Genomic DNA, 16,137 nt, shown 5'->3' on the forward strand with positions numbered 1-16,137 from the left:
TCTGATCCTTGGTGGGGACAGCGACGGCAAACTTAGTAAAGTGATCAGTCATGACCAGACATGACTGATGACCACTTCTGGCGTACCCAATTGACAAATAATCCACCATTAGCATTTCCAGTGGGGCAGACGTCACGATTGTCTGGACAGGAGCCCTCTGCTCTGGGGACTTATTCAGCTCACATGCCCGGCACCTACCACACACCTCTCTCACAACTTCTTCTAAGCCAGGCGTGTACACGTACCGGTGCAGCCAACGATAAGTCTTCTCAGGCCCGAAATGTGCACCCCGTGTATGAGCTTCCTGGGCAATGTCCGGAGCCACTGAAGCTGGAATTACTACCTGCAAAGGGTACCCCGGCTCCGCTGCTATGTAGATCCAGCGATACAGTATCCCCTCCGCTATGACCAATCGATCCCACTGCCTTAGCAGCTTTTGTCCTTCGGCTCCCAGCTGGGCTCTTGCTCTCCCATCGGGCCAGGACTTTTGACTCAGCCATTTCTTTACTCATGACAGTTCGGAGTCTGCATCCTGTAACTCAGCCCACTCTTGATGAGTCTGGCCCAGCAACGTGGCGACCCGTGTCGCCACCCCACTTGAACGTGCCACGTCCACAAACACAGGCAATCGCCTCAAATAGGGGATCTCAGTATCCTCGAGGTCTTCATCCACCCCATGCTCGGGTGCGCCCCGGGTCACTCGTGATAATGCGTCAGCATTGGAGCTCTCTTTACCCGAACGCAACCGAATCCGGTAATTAAACTTGGACATCCGAGCTACCCATCTCTGCTCCAGGGCTCCAAGCTTAGCGTTTTCCAAGTGTGCAAGCGGATTATTGTCCGTCATCACGAGAATCTCAGAACCAGCTCATGGCCCACACCAGGGCCAACATCTCCAGCTTAAACGAGCTGTAATTGTCCGGATTTCGCTCGGTGTCCCGTAGAGACCGGCTAGCATACGTGATGACCCTCTTACGCCCATCTTGTTCTTGGGCTAACACAGCTCCCAGAGCATGGAGACTTCCATCCGTGTACAGGGTGAACGGTTGGTCAAAGCGAGCATACGCCAATAAAGGTGCCTGTACGAGGGCGGCCCTGACCCGATCAAATGCCTGTTGCTGTCGGTCAGTCCACCGAATTGGCTGATTCTTGGGCCCCTGTGCCGTCCCTCGCAACAACTCATTCAATGGTTCAGCCACCTTAGCAAAGTCCTTCACAAACCGACGGTAGTATCCAGCTAAACCTAGGAACGCTCGTATTTCTCTCACGGTCTTGGGACGGGGCTACCCCTGAATGGTCTCAATTTTACTAGGTGCTGGTCGCACACCCTCAGCAGACACTTCATGCCCCAGATACTCGATCTGTGTATGGAACAAGTAACATTTCTTCGGCTTGATCTTAAGTCCATTGTCTCTCAGTCGGTGCAACACTTGCCGGAGCTTCTTCAGGTGGTCGTCGAACGAATCTCCAAATATAATCACATCATCCAAATAGATCAGCACGGAATCTAAATTGTAATCGCCCAAGCAGTATTCCATTAACCGCTGAAATGTTCCTGGAGCATTAGTCAGTCCGAAGGGCATTCGATTAAATTCGTACAGTCCCATCGGCAAGATGAATGCTGTCTTCTGCCGATCTAGAGCTACCATGGGCACCTGTCAGTAGCCGCTGGCCAGGTCAAGAGTGGAGAAGTACTTCACCTTTCCCAGGGCAGACAGGGATTCCTCGATCCGGGGCAATGGGTAAGAATCACGTACTGTATGCGCATTCAGCTTACGGTAATCAACACAAAACCGTACGGTCCCATCCTTTTTCCAGACCAGCACGACCGGTGCGGCCCAAGGACTTTGACTTGGCCGGATCACCCCATTATCCAGCATCTGCGCCAGCATTCCTTTGACCTCCTGATAAAGACTCGGTGGGATCTGGCGATATCTCTCCCGAATTGGGGGGGGTGTTTCCCGTGGGTGCTCCACAGCCTTGGTGCAACCAAAGTCTTCATCTCCCCTGGAGAAGGCAGCCTGATATTCCCACTGCGCAGCCTCCAGTCTGCGAGCCTGTTGGGGAGTCAACTGGGACTCATCCACTCCCATTATTTCCATAATCCTTCTGCCATTCCACTCAGGTGTGGGGGATTCTTCAGCTGTCGTCTGCATCGACAGGGTCCAGGCGGTCCGGCGGTCTGCCCTCAGTGTGAACTGGCTTTTGGGGATGACTCCTTCACCACACACATACATGTCAGCCAGATTTGTGCCCACTGCCAGAGTCACCTCATGATTCTGCAGATTCAGACATCTCACTGGTACACTTCCATCTTGCACAATGGCCAGTGTTTGGGCTATCATCGGGCTATCAGTATCTTCTGACTGTCCCACCGGTTCCAGAATCACCTCCACACCATTCAGTTTCCTGTGCGTCCCTACCGGCATCAACACAAGCTTCTCTTGACCCGGAGCGATTACAACGGCAGACCCACGTGGGACATACACCGCTCCCACTGCTCTTCCTTCAGCCGAACTCTTTTGAATGCCGCACGAACGGACCACCTGTTGCAGGGCCCTCTGAGTGGCTTTGTGGGGTGTCGCTCGTTTCCAGTATCTTGGACCATCACACTCAAACAAAAGGGAGTCCAGTTCTCTCAGGATATTCATTCCCAGAACCACCAGGAGATTCGGCCTCGCCTGAGTCTTCACGAGCACCACTCCTTTGGTTCCCAACTCCTGGCCGCACAGCTGTACTCTCATCCAAGCGATGCCTGCCACTGGAATTTCTTCATTAATAGCGGCCTTCAGCCTTAGCAGGTGTCCTGACTCCGTTTTGACAGTCTCTTCGAAGTGCGTCTTGAAAAATTCCATCGGCATGGTCGTCACCTCCGATCCGGTATCCACCAAGCACGCCACCTTTTTTCCTGCAAACTGCACATCCAACGTGGGACTCTCTGCAATCAGATCCTCGGAACAGACATTGGGCACTGATTTTCATTCCTGCCTTGCCGTATGCCCAACTACAGCAAGGGCCTCTCTTTTACCGATGCCGGGACTTCAGCTGGCAGACTCCTCGGGCAGTACCGCTGCATATGCCCCAGTTCATGGCATCGCCAACATTGAAGTGGTCTTCTTGCCCTACCTCCGGATACCTCAGGTCTAGGAGCAGTCTGCGTCCTTCCTGAGGTATAGGGGGGTTGATCATAAAGGGGAATAGAGGGATTCGTCAAGGCCGAGCATATCGGAGGCGTTCCCCGAACTTGCATCTATTGTACCTGTTCCGTCAGGTTTTCCACGGTTTTCTGCAAAGCAGCCAGCTGTGCCTGAACAGGATCTGGTCTCGGCTCTCTTGTGTTAGCCACTTGCAGGCTATTCCACTGCAGAGCAGGCTTCACTTCCAAAGTCCGTGCTACCGCCTCTTCCTGTATTTCGGTATAGGTGACACCAGGGGTATTCCGCGCCTTCAGCAACAATTCGTTCCTTAGCGCCTCACTCCGTATCCCCTCGATGAACTGATCCCGAAGAATGCTGTCGACATCGGCTTCAGTACCCACGGTTACAGGCGACTTCTTTTTGATCTCTTGATGCAATTCCTCCAGCGCTATAGCATACTGGATCAGGCTTTTCCCGTCTCTCTGGGTCCGGGCGAAAAACTGTACTTGTAGTTGCCCTGCTGCCGCCACGTGATCAAATGCTTTCCCTAGTATCCGGATGATGTCGTCGACTGTTTTTCGCCTATCCTCGGATTTTAACATGACAACTTTACGGGCATCCCCCTCCAGAGCATTCAGCGTGACTTCCGGTTGCAGCTGAAAGCTGACACCGTGCAAGGCAATAGCATTCTTCACCCTGCCTACCCAATCACTGAACAGCAAGTTATACCCATCAAACTTGGCCAGGTGGTTAAGTAGCACGCCCATTGCAGAGCAACCAACTAACCGGTCTCTACCGGTCACAACGGGAGAAGGGGGGTGGCGTACTACAGTGGACGCGGCAGCACCTTCCGCGCTACTGTCACCATTCATGACGAGCACCGTATTCTGCCGACTACGCCAAGATGTAACGACCGGAACTCCGGTCGCATGTGTATGAGGAATACGGCGCTGCTATGAATGACTCCGACCTTTGTATAGTGGCAAATAACTTTCTTTTTACTGGTCACAAAAATGACAAGGTTAAACAATTCTACAAAATATGGGCCACAACAGCCACTAACACAAAATACAAGTTATGCAGCCCGAGAGAGCCCAAGTGCCAATCTCGCGGGGATGAGCCAATCTACCCCTGGGCTATGCCGCTCCCACCCTTATTCAGTACAGGACCTACCAAGGACGTTACCGCGAACGTGGCACGTGGTCCTCCCAGGAATATAACCTTATACCCCCCTCCCACACTAATACAATGAGATCTGGGTACCCTTGTTTTCCCCTTAGAGAACACTCATATATATTTTACCAACGCGTTACCTATACAGTGTACAGTTTCTCTTCTTACAAGAGCAAAGAGAAATCTCTCAGACTTAATGCATATGCAAACAGTTAACAAACTAAACCTTTAGCTAGACTCTGATCTCCGGCCACAGGGTTTGATCTGCTTCTCCTTCTCACCAAGCTCTCCAGCACATCCAGGTGTCAGCAGGAATTAGAATCAATCTCAGTCTCAAAGTGTAGTTCACAACAGGGCTCCTTTGTAGTATCCACGTGCACAGTCTTAGTATACCAGATCCTTCACAATCTCTGGATCATGCCTGCTCAGTCCATCAGCAGTGATATACACCAGGCAGTTCTCAGCACTACTGGAATCACTAACTAGCTTTCCCTAACTGACTACACAGTTGGTGACCGGTCACATATCTCAGTTACTCACAGGGCACAGCCTCTCCTTGGACACACAGTATGGCCCCCAGTCTGTATAAGCTTTCCAACATCAAAACAGCATTCAGACACCTGTTGCCTTCTTTCTGGACTTCCTGGATCAGTGTTTTCCCGGGCTTTTTTTTACTTGTTTCTTGCTGACCCCTAATGGCCGGACTAAGTCATTGCAGGAGAAATTTACACTGTCATAAAAAATGAGCTCATTACCAGAAAGACATGTCAACATGTTACGGTAGTCATATGTAGGAAACTCCTCTCCGCTCATCACCCCTCACATATGTCTCTGTAGTATTAATATGGGTCAGATCTTCACCCTGAAACAAATATTGTAAAAGTCACAGACAGATGGAGAAGTCACATCTATGATCAGTTCTAATCCTGCCATCTCCACCGTTTTCATTACACAAGTATAAAACATATAATACTGGTGGATAAAACAAGACTGAGCACAAGACCTTCACAGCCGTCTACACATCATAGGGAAGATCTCATGACACCTTCTCTCCATCTACCTGATGATCCTGAGGAACATTGGGATCTTCTTGTTTAGAGTCCTGTAGAAGAAGAGGACGGGGACATCTCTCTGGTGTTGTCCTCTTACTGGATAAAACTGGAGGAAACACATACAGGGACTGAATTCGTTCTTTACATACAGATAATTATAGGCTGTGTGTATTTAGTCCAGTCTATTACCTGGTGATGTGAGGGGCTGGGGAACCTCCATCATGACGTCCTTGTACAGATCTTTGTGTCCTTCTAAATACTCCCACTCCTCCATGGAGAAATAGACGGCGACATCCTGACACCTTATAGGAACCTGACACACACAATGATACCGTCATCCCCCTGATCCCTTCATAGCGTTACTGTATAATGTCCCAGCATTCCCAGCAGTGTCACCTCTTCAGTCAGCAGCTCAATCATCTTATAGGCGAGTGCTAGGATCTTCTGGTCATTGATGTCCTCATGTATCAGGGGGTGAGGTGGAGGCCTCGTGATTGGGCTCAGGGGTCTTCCCCATCTCTCAGACACAGGGTCCTGACAGCGCTCACTAGAGGTCTTCTTCACTACTGTGTAATCCTGGTTATGGAGAGACACATTCATAAATCTCACTCCAGACATTTCCAGAGTCCTCACCTCTCCAGTTCTGTCCATCTGTTATTTCCATAGATAAGAATGATGTAATGTGACGTCATCAGAATCTCTCACCTCTCCAGTAAGCCGGAAGAGGATCTCCAGGGTGAGATATAATATTTTCTCTGCCATCTTGTCTCTGTCCATATCCATCTTTGGTAAATCAGGAAAATTCTCTTATATAGAAGATCTTCACTGAGAGGATCCAATATTGTAGAGACCTGAATGAGAAGAAGATGAGCCGACGTAACATCATAAAAATCCTGTGTAATAATACAATTACTGGAGACAATAAGGGAAATATATGAGGAGATTTATTATTTTACAGTATTTAGTTTTCTTCTTTACACCTAGTAATAAAACGTATATATTTTTGGCCACAGAAGACCAGCAGTTTCTTCCCCGCAGTCTGCAGCTGAATACTTTCTCACAAGATGGTGGTCTGATGGTTATTATGAGATGGTTGTCTGTTCTCGGCCCCGACCCTTTCACAACTCCTGTCTCCTGGTTTAATCGAAGAGAAACACATAATGAGAACCTGGCTTACACCTCTGGGTTGTCACAGATGCGGCATTGATAAATGTCCACCATGTAAATATGCCGAACACAAGAAATAGATTTAATCACATTAAATAAAACATTTCATTACACAATGGATCACCTGCAGCAGTGAATTTGTAGTATATTGTATTCAGTGTCTGGGGTGTAATGTCAGATATGTCGGCTGCTCCTCCCGTAAATAAGGCAGAGAATTAATGAGCACATAGGAGACCCCACTAATCCCGCAGCTATTAACCCTTCCAACGTTTCCACACATTTCCTCTGAGAACACAATGGTGACTTCAAGAACTTTCAGTTTTGTGGCAGTGAAAGGGTAAATCGTTCAGGTGTCGGGGAGATGGCAGAGGGGCATTGCTGAACCGTGAAGCTTCCTGGACACTGAGGGTAAATCCATCGTACCGGAGGGTATAAAGAGAAGGACCGATCTGATCTTACATTACCAGACAGGTGAAGGGGCCATATTGTGATGACTGTAAGATGATTGTGTTTCTTCATTGTCTTTCTTTGTCTCACATCTATTACATCTATTAATGCCGCCATTCATCCTGTGCACAGGAGCGGCTGCTCCAGAGACATTTATATCCTGCTCGGGTTTCATTCTTACCTTCGGTTCTGGGTAAGAAGTATCACTCCGAAACGCGTCACCTCCACCTTAATCCTCTCTGGATTCTTTCCTCCAATGTTCTGATGACGTCCCATCATTATTGTGACATAAGGTTATAAAATGAAGGAATATAAGTTTTATGTTATTTGAGGTCCTGGATCGTCCTCTATGTGTGGACGGTTATCACTACTATCTACATTACTGTGTATTCTATCACAAACCACAGGAGTTTTGTTGGCAATAATAAAAAGGCAAATATTTTATTAAACATATACAGACATGGGACATACAAGAAGGAACAACCCGGCATGAGAAGTGGGGCTGCATAAATACATATATGTAGATACACCAATCATAAAGAGTAAAAGTAACAATGGATAAAAACAAGTGCCACAATATTAAACCCTTCGTGGGATAGTTGTCTGAGTGCTGTGTACGGAAAAAGTCTAAAGAAAATCTAAAGTTCTAAAGAACATTTTGTATATTTAGTATAACAAATCGTATCAGCACATAGACTCCTAAGATCAAAATTCAGATCATGATATTGCACGCTTACCCATTGTTAAATAGCAGCCACACAAGAAAAAAATCCCCAACGCACGTTTCGCTTTGTGTATTTGATCGCTTCCTCGGGGGGAATGCAGAAAAGGACCTTCCATGCCGATTTAAGTATGTTCAGGACCTGCGATCACATGGTCACAGTGGACCAATCACATAATGGTATATCGGCGCATGCGCACTGAGCCGTGTGCGTCAGCCGCACCGCCCACGGCTATCAAGGCAGACTGCACGTGTCCGGAAGAGCAGGGTGAGTAACCATGGCTCCCAGACAACAAACAGGCTCCATAAAGATGCCGGGGGCGGAGCGGGGACAACAGACAGCGCAGCACACACGCGCACACCATTAAACACAGATTAATGGCAACAACTAATACATATATTTATAAGAGAAAGCACCAAATGACAATTGTAAATCCAGTCAGAGTGGTATGAATTCATAAATTGAAGGATGATGCCAATTCATGATGCAGGATAATAAATCAAGCTATGGAAGAAAAAGAAAAAAATAAATATACACAGGACAAGAAGCATAATAAAACATTAAAAATGTGGAAACATAAAATAATAAAAATAAATGTACCAAAGGGTTACTGTTGTTCACAAAAACGGGGCGAAGCTTAACGTTTCGTTAAGGCCATTGGGAAACATAGTTACCAGTTCTATTATCCATTTGGCCTCTCTCTGAGCTAAAAGTTTTTTTATATTGCCTCCTCGGATGCCACCATGGATGGCCTCAATTCCCCGTACCATGAAGGTTTTGGGGTTACTATCATGAAGTTGCCTAAAATGGCGTGGGATAGTTTTTAAAGAAGGGATGTCTGTCACCGTCCTTGCTGCACCAATGTCTCTCACATGCTCCCTAATCCTCACCCGCATTTCTCTAGATGTGAGTCCGATGTTTATTTTTCCACACTCGCAGGTTGCATGGTATACAACATTAGAGGTCCCACATGAGATGAATTCATTAATCTTATAGTTGCGGTTTCCCGAGGAGTTAGAGAACTCAGTACTGCGAGAGACATTGGTGCACGCCAGACAGTGACCACATGGCACGCATCCCTTTCTTGGTCCCCTTGACCCAAAAGGATTAGGTCTGGGCACAACATAGTGACTTTTAACCAGAATATCTTTAATATTTCTGCATCTCCTGGAAGTCATAAGAGGAGATGCTGAAATATACGGAGCCAGTGAAGGTTCAGTCAATAAAATCGACCAATGTCGTTGCATAATTGTTCTCATAAGTGACCAGTCTTGATTATATGTGGAGATAAATCTAGGTGGTCCAAAATTTTCCTTTGATTTAATAATGGGGCCTAACAATTTATTACGTGAGGTAGCCCTCGCTCTCCTATACCCTTGTTTAACACAACGTTTGCTGTAACCTCTCTCCGCAAACCGTTGGAAAAGGTCCATAGCCTGTTCCTCAAATTTAGCCTCAGAAGAGCAAATCCGCTTCATCCTGAGAAATTGACCAACTGGGACAGCCCTGACTGTAGAAACATTATGTGCTGAATCGGCATGTAATAATGCATTCACTGATGTGGATTTTCGATAGACATCAGTTTGGATATACCCTTGTTCGTCTACCCCAAGGGAGATATCCAAAAAATCAATTTTTTTAGCACTATATTGGAAGGTCAGTTTAATGTTAAAGGGGTTGTCATTAAGTTGGTCCATGAATTGCTCCAGCTCAGAGGCGGTGCCTTGCCAAATAATGAAAAGATCATCAATATATCTTAGCCAGCACTGCACATGGCTGGCGGCCCGCGCCCCCGCATCACCAAACAAACACCTCTCCCAGAAACCAAGGAAAAGGTTTGCGTACGCGGGCGCACAGACCGCCCCCATGGCAGTGCCGCGTCTCTGCAAATAAAAAGTGTCTTTAAAAACAAAAAAATTGTGTGTTAACACAAACCGGAGCAACTCAAGGACCAAATCACCCAATTGGCTGTCCCAGTTTGAACTCCCCAGGAAGAAGCGGACCGCTCTAATGCCATCTTCATGGTCAATGCAGGTGTAAAGGGATTCAATATCCGCAGTAACCAACAACATATCTGATTCCACAAAGATCCCGTCCACCCTTCCCAGCACGTCCGTCGTGTCCCTAACAAATGACGGTAAGGTTTCCACCATAGGTTTTAAATAGTAATCTATAAACTTACATACTGGTTCACATAACCCATCTATTCCTGACACGATCGGACGGCCAGGAGGGTCAACGGGATCCTTGTGGACTTTTGGAAGGAGGTAAAAGGTTGGGATTTTTGGGTATTTAACCATTAGTCCCTCAAAAATTTGTTTTGTGATAATCCCTTGATCAAAGGCTTCGCAGAGTATGGAGTGCAGCTGAGCCGAAAAAGAAGCGAGGGGTGAGAAAGCTAGTTTTTCATAAGTGTTTCTATCTCTCAGTTGTCTGAGAGCCTCTTTCTCATATTTGTTTATAGGCCAGATAACGATATTTCCCCCCTTGTCCGCAGCCTTGAAGACTACATCAAGTGCCTGCAGCTCCTTCAAGGCTTGTCTTTGTCTGTAGCTAAGATTACCATGTCTTGGTTGTGTAGAGATTTTCTTGAAATCATCCAAAACTAATTTAGTGAAGATTTCAACAGCTGGACATAGGGACAAGGGGGGAAACCTCGTTGATCTGGGTATAACATCCTGAGGAAACATACCTTGTTTCTCAATACTCTGCTCTTGTAATAATTCCTCCAAAATGGAGAGGGCCTCCCGCTCAGCTGTACTATCCAGGCCAAAATCCAATGTACCACGATTATGTAGTTTTTTCATGATCAATTTACGGGAGAAGATATAAAGATCTTTCATGGCTGTAAACAGATGAAATGGGTTAGTTGGTGCAAAGGACAGACCTCTACTCAGTACTTCGCATTGTTCGCTGAAGACATCCCTTCTTTAAAAACTATCCCACGCCATTTTAGGCAACATCATGATAGTAACCCCAAAACCTTCATGGTACGGGGAATTGAGGCCATCCATGGTGGCATCCGAGGAGGCAATATAAAAAAACTTTTAGCTCAGAGAGAGGCCAAATGGATAATAGAACTGGTAACTATGTTTCCCAATGGCCTTAACGAAACGTTAAGCTTCGCCCCGTTTTTGTGAACAACAGTAACCCTTTGGTACATTTATTTTTATTATTTTATGTTTCCACATTTTTAATGTTTTATTATGCTTCTTGTCCTGTGTATATTTATTTTTTTCTTTTTCTTCCATAGCTTGATTTATTATCCTGCATCATGAATTGGCATCATCCTTCAATTTATGAATTCATACCACTCTGACTGGATTTACAATTGTCATTTGGTGCTTTCTCTTATAAATATATGTATTAGTTGTTGCCATTAATCTGTGTTTAATGGTGTGCGCGTGTGTGCTGCGCTGTCTGTTGTCCCCGCTCCGCCCCCGGCATCTTTATGGAGCCTGTTTGTTGTCTGGGAGCCATGGTTACTCACCCTGCTCTTCCGGACACGTGCAGTCTGCCTTGATAGCCGTGGGCGGTGCGGCTGACGCACACGGCTCAGTGCGCATGCGCCGATATACCATTATGTGATTGGTCCACTGTGACCATGTGATCGCAGGTCCTGAACATACTTAAATCGGCATGGAAGGTCCTTTTCTGCATTCCCCCCGAGGAAGCGATCAAATACACAAAGCGAAACGTGCGTTGGGGATTTTTTTCTTGTGTGGCTGCTATTTAACAATGGGTAAGCGTGCAATATCATGATCTGAATTTTGATCTTAGGAGTCTATGTGCTGATACGATTTGTTATACTAAATATACAAAATGTTCTTTAGAACTTTAGATTTTCTTTAGACTTTTTCCGTACACAGCACTCAGACAACTATCCCACGAAGGGTTTAATATTGTGGCACTTGTTTTTATCCATTGTTACTTTTACTCTTTATGATTGGTGTATCTACATATATGTATTTATGCAGCCCCACTTCTCATGCCGGGTTGTTCCTTCTTGTATGTCCCATGTCTGTATATGTTTAATAAAATATTTGCCTTTTTATTATTGCCAACAAAACTCCTGTGGTTTGTGATAGAATACACAGTAATGTAGATAGTAGTGATAACCGTCCACACATAGAGGACGATCCAGGACCTCAAATAACATAAAACTTATATTCCTTCATTTTATAACCTTATGTCACAATAATGATGGGACGTCATCAGAACATTGGAGGAAAGAATCCAGAGAGGATTAAGGTGGAGGTGACGCGTTTCGGAGTGATACTTCTTACCCAGAACCGAAGGTAAGAATGAAACCCGAGCAGGATATAAATGTCTCTGGAGCAGCCGCTCCTGTGCACAGGATGAATGGCGGCATTAATAGATGTAATAGATATTATACAAAGAAAGACAATGATAAAACACAATCATCTTACAGTCATCACAATATGGCCCCTTCACCTGTCTGGTAATGTAAGATCAGATCGGTCCTTCTCTTTATACCCTCCGGTACGATGGATTTACCCTCAGTGTCCAGGAAGCTTCACGGTTCAGCAATGCCCCTCTGCCATCTCCCCGACACCTGAACGATTTACCCTTTCACTGCCACAAAACTGAAAGTTCTTGAAGTCACCATTGTGTTCTCAGAGGAAATGTGTGGAAACGTTGGAAGGGTTAATAGCTGCGGGATTAGTGGGGTCTCCTATGTGCTCATTAATTCTCTGCCTTATTTACGGGAGGAGCAGCCGACATATCTGACATTACACCCCAGACACTGAATACAATATACTACAAATTCACTGCTGCAGGTGATCCATTGTGTAATGAAATGTTTTATTTAATGTGATTAAATCTATTTCTTGTGTGCGGCATATTTACATGGTGGACATTTATCAATGCCGCATCTGTGACAACCCAGAGGTGTAAGCCAGGTTCTCATTATGTGTTTCTCTTCGATTAAACCAGGAGACAGGAGTTGTGAAAGGGTCGGGGCCGAGAACAGACAACCATCTCATAATAACCATCAGACCACCATCTTGTGAGAAAGTATTCAGCTGCAGACTGCGGGGAAGAAACTGCTGGTCTTCTGTGGCCAAAAATATATACGTTTTATTACTAGGTGTAAAGAAGAAAACTAAATACTGTAAAATAATAAATCTCCTCATATATTTCCCTTATTGTCTCCAGTAATTGTATTATTACACAGGATTTTTATGATGTTACGTCGGCTCATCTTCTTCTCATTCAGGTCTCTACAATATTGGATCCTCTCAGTGAAGATCTTCTATATAAGAGAATTTTCCTGATTTACCAAAGATGGATATGGACAGAGACAAGATGGCAGAGAAAATATTATATCTCACCCTGGAGATCCTCTTCCGGCTTACTGGAGAGGTGAGAGATTCTGATGACGTCACATTACATCATTCTTATCTATGGAAATAACAGATGGACAGAACTGGAGAGGTGAGGACTCTGGAAATGTCTGTAGTGAGATTTATGAATGTGTCTCTCCATAACCAGGATTACACAGTAGTGAAGAAGACCTCTAGTGAGCGCTGTCAGGACCCTGTGTCTGAGAGATGGGGAAGACCCCTGAGCCCAATCACGAGGCCTCCACCTCACCCCCTGATACATGAGGACATCAATGACCAGAAGATCCTAGCACTCGCCTATAAGATGATTGAGCTGCTGACTGAAGAGGTGACACTGCTGGGAATGCTGGGACATTATACAGTAACGCTATGAAGGGATCAGGGGGATGACGGTATCATTGTGTGTGTCAGGTTCCTATAAGGTGTCAGGATGTCGCCGTCTATTTCTCCATGGAGGAGTGGGAGTATTTAGAAGGACACAAAGATCTGTACAAGGACGTCATGATGGAGGTTCCCCAGCCCCTCACATCACCAGGTAATAGACTGGACTAAATACACACGGCCTATAATTATCTGTATGTAAAGAACGAATTCAGTCCCTGTATGTGTTTCCTCCAGTTTTATCCAGTAAGAGGGTTTAATATTGTGGCACTTGTTTTTATCCATTGTTACTTTTACTCTTTATGATTGGTGTATCTACATATATGTATTTATGCAGCCCCACTTCTCATGCCGGGTTGTTCCTTCTTGTATGTCCCATGTCTGTATATGTTTAATAAAATATTTGCCTTTTTATTATTGCCAACAAAACTCCTGTGGTTTGTGATAGCATACATATTTATCGTATGGAGTGGCATATATTTCCACTTTCTCATATTTTGGGACCCAAACTTGGGTAGAGTGGTTTATTACTATGCACCTGATGAATATATGGTTAACTGTCTATCTTTCTGTGTCCTTCACAGCAGATTCAAAGGGTAATATGGACTTTAGGGCCCGTGATCAGGCGTGGCTCCTTAAATTAAATGAAGTGTTCAAGGATGACTCTGGCTTTATGATTGATACCAGTGACAAGGGTTTACAACAAACGGTGGTGAGACTTAAGAGCCTTTTAAATAAAAGGATTAAAATATGGTGGAATCGTGCCTTCCTCGAGAAGTATATTCAAAGAGGATTAATTCCCCGTGGATTGAGGGTGCAGGTGTTCCCGTCCTTCCCTCTGGAAGATGATGTCTTCAAGTCCAAATGGGAGGACTTGGCAGACTCATGTGCAAAAGGTTTTATGGAACTACTATGTAACTTTAATCAAACTACATTGAATAGCCTCGAAAACGAAATAGAGGAATTACAGGAGATCTTAAAAAAGGAATTATCAGCTGACGCATTGAAAAAACTCAGTGAAGAGTTAGATCATGATCTCCAATTATGGGAGAAAGAAATTGTATCTACCAAAACTAAGAAGTTCCAGAGAGACTTAAATGACAAAGCGACCAGTCGGGTTTATAAGTGGAAGATGAATACTAGTCGATCACGTACTATTTATTACACTAGACCTGGATCTCGCTCCAGATCAGGATCGAGTGTATCCCTTACATCTGTGGATGAAAGTCAAACAAAGACAAATATGGAGGGAAATGATGGCCAAACCCCTATTTTTAGATACAACAAAACTAGATTGGCCGCTAAACGTAAGAATTTGACAAACAATCAACAGGATAAAAAAACTAAGACAAGCCTACAGGTAATTAATTTATCATCACATAATCTCAGTTCAGCACAATGCGAAGTACTGAGTAGAGGTCTGTCCTTTGCACCAACTAACCCATTTCATCTGTTTACAGCCATGAAAGATCTTTATATCTTCTCCCGTAAATTGATCATGAAAAAACTACATAATCGTGGTACATTGGATTTTGGCCTGGATAGTACAGCTGAGCGGGAGGCCCTCTCCATTTTGGAGGAATTATTACAAGAGCAGAGTATTGAGAAACAAGGTATGTTTCCTCAGGATGTTATACCCAGATCAACGAGGTTTCCCCCCTTGTCCCTATGTCCAGCTGTTGAAATCTTCACTAAATTAGTTTTGGATGATTTCAAGAAAATCTCTACACAACCAAGACATGGTAATCTTAGCTACAGACAAAGACAAGCCTTGAAGGAGCTGCAGGCACTTGATGATGTAGTCTTCAAGGCTGCGGACAAGGGGGGAAATATCGTTATCTGGCCTATAAACAAATATGAGAAAGGCTCTCAGACAACTGAGAGATAGAAACACTTATGAAAAACTAGCTTTCTCACCCCTCGCTTCTTTTTCGGCTCAGCTGCACTCCATACTCTGCGAAGCCTTTGATCAAGGGATTATCACAAAACAAATTTTTGAGGGACTAATGGTTAAATACCCAAAAATCCCAACCTTTTACCTCCTTCCAAAAGTCCACAAGGATCCCGTTGACCCTCCTGGCCGTCCGATCGTGTCAGGAATAGATGGGTTATGTGAACCAGTATGTAAGTTTATAGATTACTATTTAAAACCTATGGTGGAAACCTTACCGTCATTTGTTAGGGACACGACGGACGTGCTGGGAAGGGTGGACGGGATCTTTGTGGAATCAGATATGTTGTTGGTTACTGCGGATATTGAATCCCTTTACACCTGCATTGACCATGAAGATGGCATTAGAGCGGTCCGCTTCTTCCTGGGGAGTTCAAACTGGGACAGCCAATTGGGTGATTTGGTCCTTGAGTTGCTCCGGTTTGTGTTAACACACAAAATTTTTTTGTTTTTAAAGACACTTTTTATTTGCAGAGACGCGGCACTGCCATGGGGGCGGCCTGTGCGCCCGCGTACGCAAACCTTTTCCTTGGTTTCTGGGAGAGGTGTTTGTTTGGTGATGCGGGGGCGCGGGCCGCCAGCCATGTGCAGTGCTGGCTAAGATATATTGATGATCTTTTCATTATTTGGCAAGGCACCGCCTCTGAGCTGGAGCAATTCATGGACCAACTTAATGACAACCCCTTTAACATTAAACTGACCTTCCAATATAGTACTAAAAAAATTTATTTTTTGGAT

The 16,137-nt window shown here is 45.1% G+C and overlaps 1 protein-coding gene and 1 long non-coding RNA gene across 3 annotated transcripts; one reads left to right on the forward strand and one right to left on the reverse strand.

Moving 5' to 3' along the window:
• Positions 1–5,094: 5,094 nt before the first annotated feature.
• LOC141192415 (gastrula zinc finger protein XlCGF66.1-like) lies at positions 5,095–7,357 on the reverse strand. Its single transcript, XM_073661928.1, has 6 exons — positions 7,158–7,357; positions 6,068–6,213; positions 5,759–5,938; positions 5,552–5,675; positions 5,371–5,468; positions 5,095–5,172 (listed from the first exon to the last, which is right to left on the reverse strand). The coding sequence occupies exons 2-6, from the start codon at positions 6,143–6,145 to the stop codon at positions 5,095–5,097; spliced, it is 558 nt and encodes a 185-aa protein (XP_073518029.1). The 5' UTR covers positions 6,146–6,213; positions 7,158–7,357.
• Positions 7,358–11,796: 4,439 nt separating this feature from the next.
• LOC141192467 (uncharacterized) lies at positions 11,797–13,351 on the forward strand. 2 transcript variants are annotated; one of them, XR_012265881.1, is made up of 3 exons: positions 11,797–11,996; positions 12,658–13,086; positions 13,216–13,351. It is a non-coding gene; the product is annotated as an uncharacterized lncRNA (long non-coding RNA). The 2 variants fall into 2 exon arrangements; XR_012265882.1 differs by having other exon boundaries at positions 12,941–13,086.
• Positions 13,352–16,137: the final 2,786 nt, after the last annotated feature.

The sequence above is a fragment of the Phyllobates terribilis genome, unplaced genomic scaffold (genome assembly GCF_046119375.1).
Source record: "Phyllobates terribilis strain yellow unplaced genomic scaffold, ASM4611937v1 Scaffold_61__1_contigs__length_8056638, whole genome shotgun sequence".
Classification (NCBI taxonomy): domain Eukaryota; kingdom Metazoa; phylum Chordata; class Amphibia; order Anura; family Dendrobatidae; genus Phyllobates; species Phyllobates terribilis.

What these genes read in the sequence shown, in the direction of transcription:
- LOC141192415 (XM_073661928.1), bottom strand. Translation starts at nt 6,145, where the DNA reads ATGGATATGGACAGAGACAAGATGGCAGAGAAAATATTATATCTCACC. An exon ending in TCTTCCGGCTTACTGGAGAG is followed by an intron (nt 5,939 to 6,067) that starts GTGAGAGATTCT and finishes CTCCATAACCAG; the next exon opens with GATTACACAGTAGTGAAGAA. An exon ending in TTGAGCTGCTGACTGAAGAG is followed by an intron (nt 5,676 to 5,758) that starts GTGACACTGCTG and finishes TGTGTGTGTCAG; the next exon opens with GTTCCTATAAGGTGTCAGGA.